At 40.6% G+C, this 21,413-nt stretch overlaps 1 protein-coding gene and 1 non-coding gene across 7 annotated transcripts in view; both read left to right on the top strand.

The window, feature by feature from the left end:
• Window positions 1–21,413, top strand: part of LOC110489007 (phospholipid-transporting ATPase IA) — a 189,852-nt gene that overhangs the window by 112,034 nt on the left and 56,405 nt on the right. For all 6 annotated transcript variants that reach the window (XM_036943167.1, XM_021561543.2, XM_021561541.2 and 3 more), the window contains 5 exons: window positions 2,087–2,159; window positions 13,041–13,146; window positions 14,718–14,800; window positions 17,893–17,942; window positions 19,759–19,828. In XM_036943167.1, the coding sequence (XP_036799062.1) occupies window positions 2,087–2,159; window positions 13,041–13,146; window positions 14,718–14,800; window positions 17,893–17,942; window positions 19,759–19,828 (382 nt within the window). The remainder of the gene's footprint in view (window positions 1–2,086; window positions 2,160–13,040; window positions 13,147–14,717; window positions 14,801–17,892; window positions 17,943–19,758; window positions 19,829–21,413) is intronic.
• Window positions 12,452–12,520, top strand: trnaa-ugc. The gene has a single exon. It is a non-coding gene; the product is annotated as a tRNA-Ala (tRNA).

Genomic DNA, 21,413 nt, shown 5'->3' with positions numbered 1-21,413 from the left:
AAGAGATTTGTATTTGATAATAATAATCATTTCATACATTGAGGCACGATCACGTCCCTTTTTCCTATTTGTGGGAAAACTTGAACAGAGTTCCTTTAGCACAAATGTTTTACCAACCCCTGGAGTAGGGCTTACACAACAATCAGTGTGGATTCTATTAAAACTAGAATCTACTGTTGCTGTCCTGGCCTAGGTGTGTGGGCTACTTTAGGTCTTCGTTTATGAGCTACGTGTGTTATAGTCATGTCTGTTTATAGGAAATTGTGTTTTAACTTGGCTTATAGATTAGCTAGCAACAGCAAGCAAGCTACCTAAATTGCCATGTTTCATGCGTTTCGACCTGTCCCCAAATGAATATGGTTGGTTCAGAGTTAGTTTTGATATTTCAGCCTGCGTGTCCTGATCGCGTCTGGTGTGGATGGACAAAATCAACATGTGCGCGATGGCTTGCGCGCCCAGTCTATTCAGCATTTAAATGAGAGAACCACATACTCAACACTACAATATTAGCCATAAAGCGAGGTGCGTTCTGCCCCTCCTGTGTCTCTCTGTATCCCTCCTTAGACAGGAAGGAGGAGAGAGAAACAGGAGAAATTGCTTTCTCCCTGCATGCCATATTTTAATACAGGCCTCTGAGTATGATAGATTCCCTCTACTCCACCACATCTATTCTCGGTATAACACATCTGCCACAGCCCTGGTATAATTGCATTGCTCTCTCCCCGTTCCCAAAGCAACATTTGTTTGCGGTGAACTAACAGGACTATTGCCGTTTGGCTCTTAAGAACCTTAACGATCCATCCCCTGGGTTTAGGTAACTTATTATGGTGGCCAATGGCAACCATGGTACATTCCTGTTAATCCCGACCTGATCCATTGTCTCCTATTTATCACATAATCATCAATCGATTTCTGCCGGAGGTAGTAAACCACTATTGTCTGCCTAGAGTCTATTCACCCAAGATTTGGTAGCAATGCTAAAAGGCATCCTGACAAGACGTGTCACTTCTATGCTTTCAGGGTTTTGCATCCAATCATATTGCACTCACCATAGCCAACATAGCCTGGCTGCAAATTAGATTTCTTGATTATGACCAGACCATATGTTTTTTATTTTTATAAGTGTAATAGATGTTCATCCTCTTTGTTCTGGGGTGTTATTGAGAAAAACATATTTTGTCAATGTACAGGACCAGTTCCATTTTTCTTGATCTTATCGTGTGGCTTTCTGCTGATGTTATCTAAAAACCTTTACTGAATCTTTTTCAATCTTATGTACCGTATTCTTACGAGATGTCTGAGTGTATATCTGTTGAAAATGCCAACGGAAAGTTCTGTTGTAACGGGGATTTGTAAAAGTGGAAAATATGTCAATTGTCATACCCGAAATGGTCAATACCAACACAAAGTTGTGTTTTCTTGCGGTAGTGACTCCAGTATGATTGTTAAATATTTAGTATTTTGTTTAGTATTTTTTCTGCTGAAAGAAATACTTATTGTCAAGGATTCTTGTCTGGTTACGGTTTCTTCTCTGCCAATTTAACAATGCACCCGACTCTGTTGCATTGTGTTTCTATTGAGATAAAACCAAAAGGTCATGTAGGGATTCTTGGAGATGGGGAGGGGAGGAGGCGGATGGGGGTTGCATGTATGAGTGGGAGGCAAATGAATTAATGTTACCCAGAAGTTGAGAGTCACCAGGGACTCCAGGCTTGCGCAACTTAATAATCCACCCCCTCTCCCGTTTCCCCTGCGTCTGGTGCATTATGGAGTCATTTCAGGCCAGCTCTGGCTGCTGGCTTTCCCAAAGTTTTTTTTGTTTTTACTGTCAACATGGTACAGAATCCCTGTTGGCCATCACTGTAACTGTATATACAAGCCCTCGGGACCAGCTTCACATCTGTCTGCAATTTTAAATAATTCCCAACACACAAACTCTTCATGCAGTCTCCAATTATTTCATACTCTCTGGAGAATTTTTTTAAATGACTAAACTTGATCAGTTTTTTTTTTCTTTACTTATGCTCTTGTGTTGTCGGTGTAGTGTTAGTTTTTTTTCACCAGTGTCCTTTTTTCTCATTCACAGCCACAGCACACAGTCGTCTGAGGAGGCCGGATTTAATGACCCCAGCTTGCTGGAAAACCTCCAAAGTAATCACGTAAGTAACTAGGGTTCCCCACCACCCACTTGCAGTGGCGGGGTGTGCAGGAGGACGTTAGGAAAGATGTCAGGCGTGGGTCGTGGCCATTAGGTGTGCAGGAGGACGTTAGGAGAGATGTCAGGCATGGGTCGTGAACATTGGGGACATGTATTAAAGCATTTTGCAATGGAAAAGGAAGTGTAAGCAGGTTTTTTTGTCCATCCATTTGGCTGTCGGTTTTCTTGCTCTTGGTACCTAATGAACCCAACCCTGCTTTTGTGTTCTTTAGTGGGCCTCACTGACTGGGTGATGTGTGTACATACCACATTGATAACCAGTACATAAGCATTTCATAAATGTTTCTGTCAAGTTATGTTATTCCAATTTAAACTCTAAAATTGTCGTCATAGGAAAGCTTTGAGGAAAATTGGAATTTCAGTTTAGAATTGCCCCGAACCCTGTTCCTACTTATGAATGTGGTATGTACAGTATATACAGTACATCTTGAACACTTGCTCTTTCCATGCCATAGACTGACCAGGTGAATCCAGGTGAAAGCTGTGATCCCTTATTGCTGTCACTTGTAAAATCCACTTCAATCAGTGTAGATGAAGGGGAGGAGACAGGCTAAACCCTGTTTGTGCGCATTAACCGCTAGTAGGACACCTATGACAACATCCGGTGAAATTGCAGAGTGCGAAGTTCAAAATACAAAAATCGTAATATTAAACATTCATGAAAATACAAGTGTCATACATCATTTAAAAGCTAAACTACTTGTTAATCCAACAGCGTTGTCAGATTTCAAAAAGGCTTTACGGCGAAAGCATACCATGCGATTATCTGAGGACAGCGCCCCACACCAATAGTTGTTTCAACCAGCACAGGCGTCACAAAATCACAAATGGCGATTAAATAAATCACTTACCTTTGAAGATCTTCCTCTGTTTGCAATCCCAAGGGTCCCAGCTACACAATGAATGGTTGTTTTGTTCGATAGTTATTCTTGATATCCCCAAAATGTCCATTTTGTTGGTGCACTTGATTCAGTAATCCACTCGTTCAACATGCATACAAACGAATCCAAAACGTTACCAGTGAAGTTCATCCAAACAAGTCAAACGATGTTTATAATTAATCCTCAGGTACTCTAATATCTAAATAAACAATACTATTTAAGACAGAGAATAGTATGTTCAACATGGAAGATAAATAATAAAGTGCGCCACCTCATTCACGCTCCAACAAGACTACATTTCTAATGGGAGACACCTTGTAGTTTTTCCAACTATTTGCTCATTCATTTTTAATTTTTTTTTTAATCCCGAAATCCTTTCTAAAGACTGACATCTAGTGGAAACCATAGGAACTGCAATCTGGGTCCTATCCTATCGCAAGCATTGAAGTGGCCTGTGACCTAAAAAAATACAAAAATACGAATGGATTTTCCTCGGGTTTCTGCCTGCCATATCAGTTCTGAAATACTCAGACATTATTTTAATTATTTTTGTTTTCTATCCAATGCTACCAAGTATATGCATATCCTAGATTCTGGGCACGAGTAACAGGCAGTTTACTTTGGTCACGTCAGTCATCTGAAGTTCTGGACAAAAACCAGTATGCTAATGAAGTTAAAGAAGGATTTTTAAGCCTTGACAATTGAGACATGGATTGTGTATCTGTGCCATTTAGAGGGTGAATGGGCAATGACAAAATATTGAAGTGCCTTTTGAATGGGGTATGTTAGTAGGTGCCAGGCACATCGGTTTGAGTGTTTCAAGAACTGCAACGTTGCTGTGTTTTCCTGTGTGTATGAAGAATGGTCCACCACCCAAAGGACCTCCAGCCAACTTGACACAACTGTGAGAAGCATTGGATTCAACATGGGCCAGCATCCCTGTGGAATTCTTTCGACACCTTGTAGATCCCATGCCCCGACTCAGACAAAAGGGGGTGCCACTCAATATTAGGAATTGATATACGTTCCCAATGTCTTGTACACTCAGTTTATATGGAAGTAGTTTAGTGCCAATTTTTTGTTTGTTAAATATGGCTATAAAAAAAAACTTACTTACATATTTTTTTTTCTTATCTTTTCGATATAGACACTTGAAAACCAACTTCCTTTTGATAAAATGTTTTACTATTTTTCCATGAATGAATCTGTTATTCAATGCATTTCTATGGGCTAATAGCAGTAAGGCCAAATTCAACATTTCATCAAATAATTTGGTAATTAATTTTTTTTATAGCTAAATGATCCTTGCTTGGTATGACCATCTTAAAACAATTCCATATGTTAGCTTAGTAGAACATTAAGTGGTGTCTTGATGTGGTTTAAGCATTGTTATGTCCTCAACATCAAATTTATTTTTTAGATTTGAAAAAAGTGTGATTTCTGAGAGCAAAAACCTGAAATGGTAACCTGGATCAACAAAACAGAGAAAATAGAATTTGGGAAAAACAAAATTGAATCAGGCAAAAAAATTAACTGAATTTATATGACCCTAAATAAACTCAGCAAAAAAAGAAACGTCCCCTTTTCAGGACCCTGTCTTTCAAAGATAATTTGTAAAAATCCAAGTAACTCCACAGATCTTCATTGTAAAGGGTTTAAACACTGTTTCCAATGCTTGTTCAATAAACAATTAATGAACATGCATACTGCTCGTTCTGTGCTTGATTTCCTGCAAGACAGGAATGTCAGTGTTCTGCCATGGCCAGCGAAGAGCCCAAATCTGGGACCTGTTGGATCGGAGGGTGAGGGCTAGGGCCAGGGCCATTCCCCCCCAGAAATGTCCGGGAACTTGCAGGTGCCTAGGTGGAAGAGTGTGCTATCATCTCACAGCAAGACCTGGCAAATCTGGTGCATTCCCCCCCTTTGTTAAGGGACACATTATTCAATTTCTGTTAGTCACATGTCTGTGGAACTTGATCAGTTTGTCTCAGTTGTTGAATCTCTTTGTGTTAATATTTCTATGAACACATGTCAAGTTAGCTGAAAATAAACACAGTTGACAGTGAGAGGATTCTTTTTTTTTTTTGCTGAGCTTATCTATTCCCATCTTACTCTGGTGGTCCCTTTGAAACATCCACATGTGGGGTTGGGGGATTGACTGCTTGACTGTGGTCCTTTTGTCGCTGAGTTGGCAGAGCATGGCCCTTTGGTTTTGAGTTAGATTCCCGCTGGGGCCACCCATACAAAACATTTTACATGCTGGGCACAAAGTGGCCTGGATAAAAACATTTGCTATACAGCGTATATTATTTGTGGAATTCATAGAGGCAGGTGGCCATACTTTATCTTCCACGCTTTGTTCAAGTCTGTGTCATGCTATTGAACTTCAAAAAACTACGTAAAATAAATTTGCCTCAATCCTGCAAACACTGGATTCACTCAAAGGCAGCAACCACCTCCTGTAGCGTAGCTGTGTATCGCTCTGTCTGTGAGAAGCGAGATGGATAAAAAGCCATGATTGATTGGCTGGTTGAGTCATCGGGTCACCAGACGGCATAGGAGGCAGGATGTCACTTCTGATTACGTAGCTAGCTAGCACGGTGTCGCCCGGGGAGACTATGTAATCCTGCTGTGATGTTTGCCGTGTTGTGACAGCACAAACTCCTCGGCGCCGTTAATGAGTTTGTGGGTAGGATCCGTTTTAATGGCATATAGATATCTGTAGTGTGTTGCCAACTCTGAGCGCTAATTACATACAAAGTGAACAAGCTCTGGTTCCTTGTTTGTAATTCACAATCCCCTGTAAGGATTTGTTGATGATAATGAAGTGGTCGCTGGCGGTATTATATTAATTAGGCCTAATTAATTAATTAATTAACGGTATTTGTATGGCAGCTATTGGTGTTTCTTCTCTTTTGGCGATATATATATATTTGATAAGCTTGGATGGAAAACGTATATTTGTTATTTTTCTTTTACCCCCTGTGGTATTAGAAGAGACCTTTTCATGTGTGGAGAGGTTGTGATGTGATGCCACTCATGTAGAGAATGAAACCTCTCTTCCATAAAGCACAGGAGTTGAACCTGCTTTGTAGAATTGGTGGTGCTGTCATTCATTTTACCAGCGTCCTCTTCCTTGTTCTTGAACACCTGAGTCAACCTGAACCAGAATATGGTGCCTTAGTTGTACTTCTACTAAAACAACTTTATTTGTCTAACTAATACTAGAGGTCGTCCGATTTTATGATTTTTCAATGCCGATACCGATTATTGGAGGACCTTAAATAGCCGCTTAATACATCAATAAAATCTATTTAGTCTCAAATAAATAATGAAACATGTTCAATTTGGGTTAATAATGCAAAAACAAAGTTTTGGAGAAGAAAGTAAAAGTGCAAAATGTGCCATGTAAAAAAGCTAACGTCTAACGTTGCTCAGAACATGAGAACATATGAAAGCTGGTGGTTCCTTTTAACATGAGTCTTCAATATTCCCAGGTAAGAAGTTTTAGGTTGTAGTTATTATAGGACTATTTCTTTCTATACCATTTGTATTTCATATACCTTTGACTATTGGATGTTCTAATAGGTACTTTAGTATTGCCAGCCTAATCTCAGGAGTTGATCGGCTTGAAGTCATAAACAGCGCAAAGCATTGCGAAGAGCTGCTGGCAAACGCAGGAAAGTGCTGTTTGAATGAATGCTTACGAGCCTGCTGCTGCCTACCACCTCTGTCAGACTGCTCTATCAAATCATAGACTTAATTATAATATAATAACACACAGAAATACGAGCCTTAGGTCATTCATATGGTCAAATCCGGAAACTATCATTTCGAAAACAGAACGTTTATTCTTTCAGTGAAATACAGAACCGTTCTGTATTTTATCTAACGGGTGGCATCCATAAGTCTAAATATTGATGTTACATTGCACAACCTTCAATGTTATGTCATAATTACGTGAAACTCTGGCAAATTAGTTTGCAACAAGCCAGGTGGCCCAAACTGTTGCATATACCCTGACTCTGCGTGCAATGAACGCAAGAAAAGTGACACAATTTCCCTAATTTAATATTGCCTGTTAACATTAATTTCTTAACTAAATATGCAGGTTTAAATAAATATACTTCTGTGTATTGATTTTAAGGAAGGCATTGATGTTTATGGTTAGGTACATTCGTGCAATGATTGTGCTTTTTTCGCAAATGCGCTTTTGTTAAATCATCCCTCGTTTGGCGAAGTTGGCTGTCTTTGTTAGGAAGAAATGGTCTTCACACAGTTTGCATCGAGCCAGGCGGCCCAAACTGCTGCATATACCCTGACTCTGTTGCACAGAACGCAAGAGAAGTGACACAATTTCCCTAGTTAAAAGAAATTCATGTTAGCAGGCAATATTAGTTAAATATGCAGGTTTAAAAATATATACTTGTGTATTGATTTTAAGAAAGGCGTTGATGTTTATGGTTAGGTACACATTGGTGCAACGACAGTGCTTTTTTTCGCGAATACGCTTGTTAAGTAGGCTGTGATTCAATGATAAATTAACAGACACCGCATCAATTAAAGTGCCATGCTGGACAAGCTAGATAAACTAGTAATATTATCAACCATGTGTAGTTAACTAGTGATTGTTAAGATTAATTGTTTTTTATAAGAAACATTTAATGCTAGCTAGCACCTTATCTTGGCTCCTTGCTGCACTTGCATAACAGGTAGTCAGCCCGCCACGCATTCTCCTCGTGGAGTGCAATGTAATCAGCCATGATCGGTGTCCAAAAATACAGATTACAGATTGATATGAAAACTTGAAATCAGCCCTATTTAATCGGTCACCTCTAACTAATACATCGGAAATGTATATTCTGCTCTGCTGTTAACACTACCATATTCGAGAGAGCACAGGGCCAGCTACAGTACTGTGCCCCTTGAGGTCGTTTTGGGTTTAAGTGCCTCAACATTAGTAGATTTGACCTGTGCTAAAGCTGCTAAAACGGCTGATAGCCTTACCGTAGCACCTCTTCCATGCACTACATTCAAACACTTCCTCCTTTGCCCGTCTGTGTTTGGCTTACTGTACTCGGAGGTCACATTTTAAACACAATGAATCCCAGCCATTGACAACAGTTTAACTCAGCCCCTGGCTGTTTGTGGGAAACCCTGTGGATACAGCAGCAAGTGGTCGCAGGGGTACCTACATTTTTTTTTTGTTTAATTACTCTGGTGCTTTTCAAATTCTCGAGTCATGTTTTCAGGCCGTGGAGTAGTCTGTCTAGCTGTCCCAAATGGCACCCTATTCCCTATATTAGTGAGAGGGGGGTGGGGGGAATCGATATAGTTACATATCGGTATATTATTTTTTACAATATATCGTGTAGTTTTGACTATCACAATATTTTTGCGCTATTTGGCTTTACCCTCACCAAAACTCCAGAATCTTTCCTTCATAGCTTGTTTTCCATCTTAAAAAAAAATAGGAAGCCAACTTTTATTTCCCTGACTGATCAAAACGAGTTAGGGCTCTCTTGTTCCTCTGCAGCAGACACATGGTGAGCAATATGTTTGAATCACAATATCCAATCGCAATACATTGGTGCTGATACGATATATGTATTGCGATTCTCAAAGTATGATATTGTATCTTGAGGTCCCTGGCAATTCCCAGCCCTTCCCTTTATAGTGCAACCTATGGGCTCTGGTCAAAAGTAGTGCACTATAAAGGGGATATAGGGTGCTATTTGGGATGCAGGCTGTGTCTGGTTGGTTTGCTTAGTGCTCTGAGATAAAAGGCATGGAGATGGAGGCAGAATCCCTTTACACGACTTCCTGCAAGTCCCGCTAAACTTCCAGCATCGGTCACGTCCGAAGCAATGAGTATCTGTCACTGGCACCATGACACAGATTAGGCTACAAAGGTGCCCACAGGGGGCCATGGGCCGAGCCAGTAGTGTCGCGTCGGTCCTATTAGCTGTCACATCTAATCAGAACATTGGAGCTGTCTGTAGTGGCCTCTCTGTCCTCTTAGGTGACCATCACCCTGTTCTGCCATAAACACATGCGCACACACACACACACATACACCCCTTCTGCAGCGATCCCTACCTGTCACCCAAACCAGATTTAGCATTCTGCTGTGACGGAGCGGCCAAACAGCCACCTGGTCTGTAAAAATCTCTGTGTACTCTCATTTGGAAGAAGGCCTTTGATTTTTCTCCAGCTTTATTCTTTTATCGCTCCTCTGTTCCCCGCCTGGCGATATCTCTTCAAAGAGCTTGCATCACAGACACGAGGACAATAATGACAAAAGCAGCAGTAATCAAATGCGTGAAGTGTTTGTTTTTTTATAGGCAAATCCTTTGAGTTTTCATATGATAGAGAAGTTCTTGGTACAAATGAGGGGTAGCTGAAATACAGATTGTCAGAACAAGAAGTACATAAGTGGAGGCTTTCATTTTTTATGATTTTATATGTACGCTATTCAGAGAGCTGAAGCTAACACACCGTTTTCCTTCAGAAAATATCATCCTTTATGGTTTTCAAGTTTTGTCACATGCACAATTAACAGTGAAATGCTTAACTTACATAATCAATATCAAAATAGTATAACTAATATAAATATTTGTTTGTGTATATATACAGTACCAGTCAAAAGTTTGGACACCAACTCATTCCAGGGTTTTTCTTTCTTTTTACTATGTTCTACATTGTAGAATAATAGTGAATACATCAAAACTATGAAATAACACACAGAATCATGTAGTAACCAAAACAAGTGTTAAACAAAAAAAAAAAAAAGTATATTTGAGATTCTTCAAAGTACCTATCCTTTGCCTTAAAGACAGCTTTGCACACTTTTGCCATTCTCTCATCCAGCCCAAATAAATGCTTCAGAGTTCAAGTAACAGACACATCTCAACATCAACTGTTCAGAGGAGACTGCGTAAATCGGGCTTCATGGTCAAATTGCTGAAAAGAAACCACTACAAAAGGACACCAATAAGAAGAAGAGATTTGCTTGGGCCTAGAAACATGAGCAATGGACATTAGACCAGTAGAAATCTGTCCTTTGGTCTGAGTCCAAATTTGAGATTTTTGGTTCAACCGCCTTATCTTTGTGAGACGCGAAGTCGGTAAACAGTTGATCTCCATATGTGTGGTGCCCACCATGAAGCATGGAGGAGGAGGTGTGGGGATGCTTTGCTGGTGACACTGTCAGTGATTTATTTAGAATTCACGGCACACTTAACCAGCATAGCTACCACAGCATTCTGCAGCGATACGCAATCCCCTCTGGTTTGTGCTTAGTGGGACTATTATTTGTTTTTCAACAGGACAATGACCCAACACACCTCCAGGCTGTTTTAAGGGCTATTTGACCAAGAAGGAGAGTGAAGGAGTGTTGCATCAGATGACCTGGCCTCCAGTCACCCGACCTCAACCCAATTGAGAGAGTTTGGGATAAGTGGGACCGCAGAGTGAAGAAAAAGCAGCCATCAAGTGCTCAGCATATTTGGATACTCCTTCAAGACTGTTGGAGAAGCATTCCAGGTGAAGCTTGTTGAGAGAATGCCAAGTGTGCAAAGTTGTCAATGCGAAGGGTGGTTATGTTGAATCTCAAATAAAATATATTTTGATATGTTTTAAGACTTGCATACTACATGATTCTGTTTCATTTCATTGTTTTTGTCTTAGCTATAATTCTACAATGTAGAAAATAGTACAAATTTATAAAAACCCTTGAATGAGCAGGTGTGTCCGAACTTTTGATACGTGTGTGTGTGTGTGTGTGTGTGTGTGTGTGTGTGTGTGTGTGTGTGTGTGTGTGTGTGTGTGTGTGTGTGTGTGTGTGTGCGCGCAGTGAATTCGGAAAGTATTCAAATCCCTTTTTCCACATTTTGTTACTTTACAGCCTTATTATAAAATGGATTATCAATCTACACAATACCCCATAATGACAAAGCAAAAAACAAAGTTTTTTTATTTTCTTCAAATGTATGAAAAATAAAAAACGATACCTTATTTACATAAGTATTCAGACCCTTTGCTATGAGACTTGAAATTGAGCTCAGGTACATCCTGTGTCCATTGATCATCCTTGATGTTTCTACAACCCGGAGTATACCTGTGGTAAATTCAATTGATTGGACATGATTTGGAAAGGTACACACCTGTCTGTATAAGGTCCCACAGTTGACAGTCAGAGAAAAAAACAATCCGTGACGTCGAAAGAATTGTCCGTAGAGCTCCGAGACAGGAGTGTGTCGAGGCACAGATCTGGGGAGGGAGTCTCTGTATGTCATTGAGTTGCCCAGCTAGAACCCGGACTTGAACCTGATTGAACATCTCTGGAGAGACCTGAAAGTAGATGTTCAGCAACCTAACAGAGCTTGAGAGGATCTGCAGAGAAGAATTGGATAAACTTCCCAAAGAAAGGTGTGCCAAGCTTGTAGCGTCAACTGTTTTTGCTTTGTTATTATTGTGTTTTGACTGATGATTGAAAAACATGTTTTAAATTCATTTTAGAATAAGCCTGTAGCATAACATAAAATGTGGAAAAAGTTGAGGGGTCTGAATACTTTCTGAATATACTGTGTATATAAAATAAAAGAACCCGTAGTAAGCTATATACAGGGTCCGTACCAATACCTGTTTATATTCTGAATATGTACAGTATACTCTACTGGAAGCCAGTAAACTAACCACACCCCATGCTGTTGACTAACCTACCCTACTGCAGATCCACGCTGTTGACTAACACTACCATACTGTAGATCCATGCCTTTGACTAAATACACCCTACTATAAATCCATGCTGTTGACTAACTACACCTTACTGCAGATCCATGCTGTTGACTAACCTACCCTACTGCAGATCCACGCTGTTGACTAACTCTACCATACTGTAGATCCATGCCTTTGACTAAATACACCCTACTATAAATCCATGCTGTTGACTAAATACACCCTACTATAAATCCATGCTGTTGACTAACTACACCCTACTGCAGATCCATGCTGTTGACTAACTACACCCTACTGCAGATCCATGCTGTTGACTAACAACACCCTACTGCAGATCCATGCTGTTGACTAACTACACCCTACTGTAGATCCATGCTGTTGTTTTGGGGTTTTGTTGTCATTCTTGGCTGAGGTCACTGACACCGGGCTGGTGTTCATTCAATCTCAGCCCAGATCGGAGCCTCAGTAGCATCAACCAGCTCCAGTAGCAACAATCAGCGCTCCAGCTCCACCACTCTCTCTGCCTTAACCCTGGCTGCATACCAAATGGCACCCTATTCCTGTTGTAAGTAGTGCTCTATGTAAGGAATAGGGTGTGATTTGGCTCTGTCCCGTGTAGCTCAGTTGGTAGAGCATGGTGCTTGCAATGCCAGGGTTGTGGGTTTGATTCCCACGGGGACCAGTACAGGAAAAAAGTATGTAAATATAGGCACTCACTACTGTAAGGCGCTCTGGATAAGAGTGTCTACTAAATGACTAACGTGACAAGTATGCACATTTGGGATGCAGCCCTACTCCTAACCCAGCACTGTCTAACATCTCATGAACTCAACGTAAGCTACTACATATGCTCTTGAAGGAACAGAAGATATGACAAAGCAGTCTTGTGGACTTAATGTTTATACTTGTCATTATTGCCTGGGACCGACAAGTCCTTTGAGGGTAGAGTTATTCCCATAAAGAAATTACAGATATAGGCAAGAGAGATTTCCAGTGTCTTATTCAGTTTGATCATCAGTCGGTCAATATAGGCTATTATTTGCAGGTGTCTTGTCATCATTTTCCAGTGGTAATTGGTCATGCTCTCTAATGATGTCTCCTCACTCTCGCTCGCTTCCTCCCCTTTCTCATTATCCCTGTTCCCCTCACTCTCCCTCCCTGCCTCTTTCACTCTCTTCCCCTCCCTCCCTGTCCCTCTGCAGCCCACTGCTCCTGTCATCCTGGACTTCATGACCATGTTGGCAATCTGTCACACGGCTGTCCCCGAGCGCACCGACGATACGATCGTCTACCAGGCTGCCTCACCAGGTACAGCCCACCAGTCCTGACCTCACAGCACTGCACTGTAAAAGTCTTACAACCGCTCTTAATAGCCTTTTAACAGCCTTATGATAGCTTGAAATGCCAGGTCAGTCACCAAACGTCCGTCAGTCAATCTACCAATCAAATATAAGAATACAGAAGCAAAGGATCTCCAGTTGACGTTGAATAAATGGCTGTCTCTAGGCGACCACTTATATTGTCATGCCTCAGTTTCCTGTGTTCCTAAGTCTCATTGTTTGCAAAGCCCCTCAAACCTCAGTATCGTCTGCAGACATATGACAACACCATCACATTGATATCAACTAATGACATCAATACCTTATTGAAGATGGGAGTGACACAAACTAGGATGTGACCAGTATACAAAAGACAGCAATTTCGTTGTGCAGGAGTGGAACAGACATCTGAACAATACAAAAGGATGCACATTAACCCTGAGTATTCTCTATTATATTATACAAGGCCAATCTGACTTTATATGCTTTGAGCCAACAAGACTAGGTGTTTTGTAGTGGTAGAGAGCAGGGTCGTGTTCAATAGGCACCAAGGCTAGATGTTTTGAAGTGGTTCAATAGGCACCAAACGGAAGAAAACGGACCAAAATATTTAGGCACTACCTTGACCGGTCCCATAAGAACCGCTTATTTTTGTGTTCTGTTGCAACGTTACACACTCATGAACACGACCCAGGGAAATACAAGGTCCTCTGAAGCAGCATCCTCATTTGATCTGCCAGGGTTGTCTCCCCCACCCCCCCTCTAAGTGGAGCTTGTTCATTTGAAATATTTAAAGTGGCGCTTACCTCAGTGAATCTGCAGAACCTATCCACTTTTCATAATTAAGAGTACATTCTCCACTCTGGCCTTGTTTCCTTGTGATCCAGACAAAAAGAGGAGATGTGATGAATGGATAGAATGTCACTATTTTATTTAACCTTTATTTTGACTGGGAAGCCATTGAGACCAAAGTCTCTTTTCCAAATGCGCCCTGTATAATACAATATAAAATAGTGTGTGTGTGTGCACGCGCAGTTTGGACACACCTACTAATTTCAAGGGTTTTCTTTATTTTTACTATTTTCTACATTGTAGAATAATAGTAAAGACATCAAAGCTATGAAATGACACATGGAATCATGTAGTAACCAAATAAGTGTTAAACAAATCTAAATATATTTTATATTTGAGGTTCTTCAAAGTAGCCACCATTTGCCTTGACAGCTTTGCACAGTCTTGGCATTCGGTTTTTGCTATGTCATTATGGCTGATTTGTGTGTAGATTGATGAGGGGAAAAAATAATTGAATCCGTTTTAGGATTAGGCTTTAACGTAACACTGGAAAAAGGGAAGCGTTCTAAATACTTTCCGTATGTACAAAGTGGTTGTAGCACTCATTTATAAACAACTGTATGAACATTTTTGCGGTCTAGAACAAAATTCTTAGTGCTTAGTTAGACCCCAACTGTCTTGGTCAGCTCATGTCTCTGATACTTGTGTTACTGTTCTGGTGCACCTCTCATCTCCAACCCTAACTTGGGCTCTCCTCTGGTTATACAGACGAAGGGGCTCTGGTGAGGGCAGCAGCAAACCTGGGCTTTGTGTTCTCCGGTAGAACCCCAGACAGTGTCATCATTCAAGCGGTAAGTAGATGCAGCAGAATACATATAAATATAATTCTTATTCTAGTGATTCTATTTCTATGGTATAAACAAAATAAAGTCTGATAATGAAAATGAACAGTGCTATTGTGCCTTTCACTGCTGTTCTGTAGCTCTTAAAGCTCTATACATTGTAAGGTGGTAACTCACCCATCTACAGTACCACTTGTGTGCAAACGTTTTGAGGTAGGCCTGCCAAACATTGCCCAGTACTGAAAGGCTACGGTCATTGTGTGCAGAGCGTTCTAGTAATGGTGCTCTGATTGTTCGGCCTGTTTTAACAATGAAAAGGCAACATTGTTCTATGTGACATTGCTACATAACCTACAAGGATAGACCATTACATTTGACATTTTAGTAAAACAACAGTTTCATGACGCTGTGCCCCATTTAAAAAATAATACAAATAAATAAAAAAGCATCATTAGCCTATTCACGTTTCACACGTTTACCTTGTTCTTACTGTCCAGTCAAACACTCCATGTAAAGTGGGAGATTCTAATCAATGCAAAATGGAATTCAAATGAAGGAATTAAGTTGGCTTAATGAGGAGTAGGCTACAATGATCAACCAACAGGTAGGCTGTTGTTTCATATAAATGGATTTGTTGTAGACCAGTGTGGGGAATGCAGCAAAATAGTTAGACTTGCTACTTAAGCTAACTAGCTGGCTACTGTAGCTTGCTAGCTTCTTTACAACGATTTGATGCAGTCAAGACTGGCCCTAGCAGGTGGTATGATAAATAGGCCAGTCAAGTTCTTCCACAACGATCTCGAGAAACCATTTCTGTATGAACCTCGCTTTGTGCATGGGGGATTTTTCATGCTGAAACAGGAAAGGACCTTCCCCAAACTGTTGCCACAAAGTTGGAAGCACCAAATCGTCTAGAATATCATTGTATGATGTAGCGCTAAGATTTCCCTTCACTGAAGCTAAGGGGCCTAGCCTGAACCATGAAAAAACCCACAGGCCATTATTCCTCCTCCACCAAACTTTACAGTTGACACTCTGCATTAGGAAGGTAGCCTTCTCCTGGCATCCGCAAACACGGATTAAGAGAACGCATTTCTACTGCTCCAATGGCGGCGAGCTTTACACAACCCCAGCCGATGCTTGGCATTGCGCGTGGTGATCTTAGGCTTGTGTGCAGCTGCTTGGCCATGGAGATGTATCTCATGAAGCTCCCGAAGAACAGTTCTTGTGCTGATGTTGCTTCCAGAGGCAGTTTGGAACTCGGTAGTGAGTTTTGCAACCGAGGACAGACTATTTTTACATGCTTCGCGCTTCAGCACTCGGTGGTCCCGTTCTGTGAGCTTGTGTGGCCTACCACTTCGCGGCTGAGTCATTGTTGCTCCTAGACGTTTCCTCATTACAATAACAGCACTTAAAGTTGACCGGGGCAGCTCTAGCAGGGTAGAAATGTGCCGAACTGACTTATTGGAAAGGTGACATCCTATGACGGTGCCATGTTAAAGGTCAGTAAGACCATTCTACTGCCAATGTTTGTCTATGGAGATTGCGTGGCTGTGTGCCAAAATGATATACACCTGTACGCAACGGGTGTGGCTGAAATAGCTGAATTTGAATTTTGTTTATATATAGTGTATATTATTATTATTATTATTATTATTATTATTATTATTACTATTCGAATAGTGAAATCATTTAAAATGCCCATCCCTGGTAGAAATAGCATTGCAAAATGTTTCAAAGGAGAAATAGCTCGGCATCCCGTATACAACACAATAATTAGGCTTATTTTTCTTCACTATACACTGGGAATGAAAGCCTTTGTTTAGCCACCACAGGGACAGACGCTGTGCTTTTTGTGTAAACACAGAACACCTCTATTGTCCCTCAGAGCTCAGACGAGTGCTCTCTCTCACTGTAAAATATCATCAAGGAGCTTGTCGCTATGACAATCACTCGGCACTTTGAGGCCTCTGTCTGATTAAATGTCTTGAGGCTTCATCTCAACATTTGGCACTCTATTCACTTTATAGTGCACTGCTTTTGACCATACCCTTATGGGTCCTGGTCAAAAACAGTGCACTATAAAGGGAAATGAGTGCCATTTGGGATGCATGCTTTGTGAGAGACGGGAAATACTTGAGGGTCGGACCAATGTACGGTGGAGCAGACCTGGGTTCAAGTAGGATTTGTTTTCTTTCAAGTACTTACGATGCATTCTTTTTTGTCCATTTACAAATCAAATCAAATTTGTACCATAAAATGCTTACTTACAAGCCCTTTTAACCAACAATGTAGTTAAGAAAATATTTACTAAATAAACTAAAGTAAAACAATAAAATAACAGTAATGAGGCTTTATACAGTTATATACATGGAAATGTATTTTGTGAGATCAGCATAAAAATTACACAATCAATGCACTTTAATACAAAGAATGCAATACATAGAGCCCTGCTTTGAGCGTTTGACTGCTCCTGCCTGGAGTGACAGATGGGTGGCGTTTGTACTTCTGTGACCATTGCATTGGCAAGTTCAATCAAACTTGGGTAAAGTTTATTTGGAGGGGGAAAAAATGATTATCCTACTATTTGGATCCAGGTCCTTTCATGTAGCTAGAGCACAGGCCCTGTCATGGAAAATAACGACTCTTCTAAATTACTTAATTAGATTACGGGTACGCGATTACGTCTGTGAACGCGTCCCTCTCTAACCTAAGGGCACTTTGTTTCCTGTAATTGGCTAACCTGATGATTGCACTTAGGGAGGTTGGCCGGCACGGAAGCCTAAGCCCTCTTCAAATTTTTCTCCAGAGTACGACATTTCCAAGACATTTGTCTAGGTCCTCAACTTTTATTAGGCCTGCGAAAGCCCCTTGACGCACATGTAATCATCGGCAATTGTACCTGGTGGTCTTGACAATTTATAACATCTGAGCTGGGCGGACTGTCTGAGCACAATTTAGTTCAATTAAGATTAGACAAGGGTCAAAAATGTAGCGTTGGGTTACTTTCATAGTGAAAAGTGATAAAAGAAGGCTAGTTTAGAGTCAATGACTTAACGTGCAATGACTAACTTACTGTCTGTCTGTTGTTTTGTTTTCAGCTTGGAGCTGAGGAGAAGTATGAACTGCTCCATGTTCTAGAGTTCACCAGGTACGGCTTCATTAAAGTTCCCCCTGAATCTGATGGTTCTACTTCTAAATGAACTGCAGATGTCTTCATTTAGAGCAGGGGTGTCAAACTCATTCCACAGAGGGCCGAGTGTCTGCTGGCTTTTGGTTTTACCTTTCAATTAAGACCTCGACAACCACACGAGGGGAGTTCCTTACTAATCAGTGACCTTATTTGATCAATCAAGTACAAAGGAGGAGTGAACCTGCATGAGTTTGACACGTGTTATGGATGTTTAAACATGGTCCGGTACTGTGCCTCGGTCAAAGTGGCATGCAGGTGGTGAGGTTCCACTACAATACAGGAGGCGGACAGTGGTAATTATGACACCATGTTGGCTATGCAACAATCTTGCCACACATTTTACAGTAGACACATTTTTATGCGACCACCCTGGCATATATTCTAGATTTACTTGTTTTAATTTTGTGAATTTAGCTTAATACAAAGGTGTGATATATTTTACTTTCACAAATATTCTGTCTCTGCTAGTTACAGTAGGGGATAATGTTCTCTCTGCTGTTTACAGCAGGGGATAATAGTTATTTTTAAAATTATTATTAGCATTTAAAAATATATATATTTCCCTTTTATTTTTCCCTAACCCTACCACGCCTCACATAATTGGAGTAAATTAAGGGACAACAACACTTATGCTTCTTCTTCCAGTTTATATACATACTTTTATCAATTTTACAGACACAATGTATTTTACAATAGTTATCTTTTGTTTGTTTTTAATCCCATCCTTTAGCTAAAGTCAACCCCTCCCATCTATCTCTGTCGACCATCCAGTTTGGTTTCTATTTTGCCATATATTTTTAACTGTACTGTTTCACCAAAGTTCTGAACGTATATACATTTTACAGACACAGTATATTTTACATTAGTTATCTTGTTGTTTTTAATCCCACCTTTCAGTTCCACTCAACCCCTTCCACTCAACCCCTCCCATCTATCTCTTGAGACCATCCAGTTTTGAATTTCTATTTGCCATATATTGTTCTACAGTGATGTTTCATGAAAGTTCTGAACCTTTTTATTCTCATAGTTTCTACTGATTGTAAATTAAAGATGACAATTTTTGCTAAAAGTATTATTGATCAATTGACAATGATTTTTCAAATCACCCAGTAGTGCTATCTGTAGCGTTAGCTCCAGGTAAATATTGCACTTCTTCAAACATTCAAACATCCTCTGCTAGTTACAGGAGCTGGTCATGTTTTGTCTCTCCTAGTTACAGGAGGTGGTCATGTTTTGTCTCTCCTAGTTACAGGAGGTGGTCATGTTTTGTCTCTGCTAGTTGCAGGAGGTGGTCATGTTTTGTCTCTGCTAGTTACAGGAGGTGGTCATGTTTTGTCTCTCCTAGTTACAGGAGGTGGTCATGTTTTGTCTCTGCTAGTTGCAGGAGGTGATCATGTTTTGACTCTGCTAGTTACACGAGGTGTTCATGTTCTGACTATGCTAGTTACACGAGGTGATCATGTTCTGACTCTGCTAGTTACAGGAGGTGTTCATGTTCTGACTCTGCTAGTTACACGAGGTGATCATGTTCTGTCTCTGCTAGTTACAGGAGGTGATCATGTTCTGTCTCTGCTAATTACAGGAGGTGATCATGTTCTGTCTCTGCTAGTTAAACGAGGTGTTCATGTTCTGACTCTGCTAGTTACAGGAGGTGATCATGTTCTGTCTCTGCTAGTTACAGGAGGTGATCATGTTCTGACTCTGCTAGTTACAGGAGGTGATCATGTTCTGTCGTACTGTATCTTTAACATTGTGATGATTTTCTGTCTCTCAGTACTAGGAAGAGGATGTCAGTCATCATGCGTACTCCATCTGGCAAGATCCGCCTCTACTGCAAAGGAGCTGTGAGTGTCTCTCGCCCTCTCGCTTTCTCGCTCGCCCTCTCGCTTTCTCGCTTGCTCTTTCTCTCTAGCGCTCGCTCTTTCTCTCTAGCGCTCGCTCTTTCTCTCTAGCGCTCGCTCTTTCTCTCTTGCCCGCTCTCTTGCACGCTCTCGTGCTCGCTTTCTCTTTCCCTCTCCATGGCAACACATGTGACAGACCATCATTAGCATAGCACAGCGCTGTTGTTAAATGCTTCTCTTATTGCTTCTAATTCCGACATAAACAATTCTTCCTGTAACAGACTAAAGATCTGATATCAAGATCACACATTAGACATATTATTTACTACACTGGTTCTCCTGTTTTTATTATTGATTTGCGCACACACACACACACACACACACAAAAAAAGGAAATGCCTCTCCCTTTCAAATTTCTTTAGAAAAAGTACTGCAGTTGTTTAATTGCTGTCTAACTATTGGGTGTTCGGTATAGACGTACAGTACATATATATATATATATTCATGAACATATTCATACAGTGAGCTCCAAAAGTGTTGAGACATTGACACATTTTTTGTTGTTTTGGTTCTATGGGAAAGTTACAGATGCACGATCAGACACACCGACCCCCCCCCCCCCCCCCCCCCCCCCCCCCCCCCCCGTCTAACTTTATCACTCATCATTATTAACGATTCATTCAGGATTATCCATCATGGTAGCATCCACATTAATGTAGAAGTGTTTCGAAAGTTATTCAAAAAATAACACAACATTTACCATTCATTTCTATTGGGCACAAAATAATGAAAAACACATCCAAAACAAACAGCAAATGCATCCAACAAGTTTGTAAAGTAACAAGCTTGATGTAGTCATTGAATGCTATGAACATGGGACCAAATACTAAACGTTTGACTACTTGAACACACACATACAGTACCAGTCAAAAGTTTGGACACACCCACTCATTCCAGGGTCTTTATTTTGACTATTTTCTACATTGTAGAATAATAGTGAAGACATCAAAACTATGAAATAAAACATAGGGAATCCTGTTGTTAACAAAAAATATATACATTTTCAATTCTTCAAAGTAGCCACCCTTTTCCTTGACAGCTATGCACACTCTTGGCATTCTCTCAACCAACTTCATGAGGTAGTCACCTGGAATGGATTTCAATTAACAGGTGTGCCTTGTTGAAAGTTAATTTGTGGAATGACTTTCTTTAATGCATTTGAGCAAATCAGTTGTGTTTTGACAAGGTAGGGTTGGTATACAGAAGATAGCCCTATTTAGTAGAAGACCAAGTCCATGTTATGGCAAGACAGCTCAAATAAGCAAAGAGAAACAACAGTCTATTATTACTTTAAGACGAGGTCAGTCAATCTGGAAATTCCAAGAACTTTGAAAGTGGCTATGATGAAACTGATCCTCAGATTGCAGCCCAAATAAATATTTCACAGAGTTCAAGTAAGACACATCTCAACATCAACTGTTCAGAGGAGACTGCGTGAATCGGGCCTTAATGGTTGAATTGCTGCAAAGGAACCACTACTAAAGGACACCAATAAGAAGAGACTTGCTTGGGCCAAGAAACACGAGCA

Source organism: Oncorhynchus mykiss, chromosome 14 (assembly GCF_013265735.2).
Source record: "Oncorhynchus mykiss isolate Arlee chromosome 14, USDA_OmykA_1.1, whole genome shotgun sequence".
NCBI lineage: Eukaryota > Metazoa > Chordata > Actinopteri > Salmoniformes > Salmonidae > Oncorhynchus > Oncorhynchus mykiss.
Note: the sequence above shows the minus strand (reverse complement) of the source record. Positions and strands in the feature narration are given on the sequence as shown.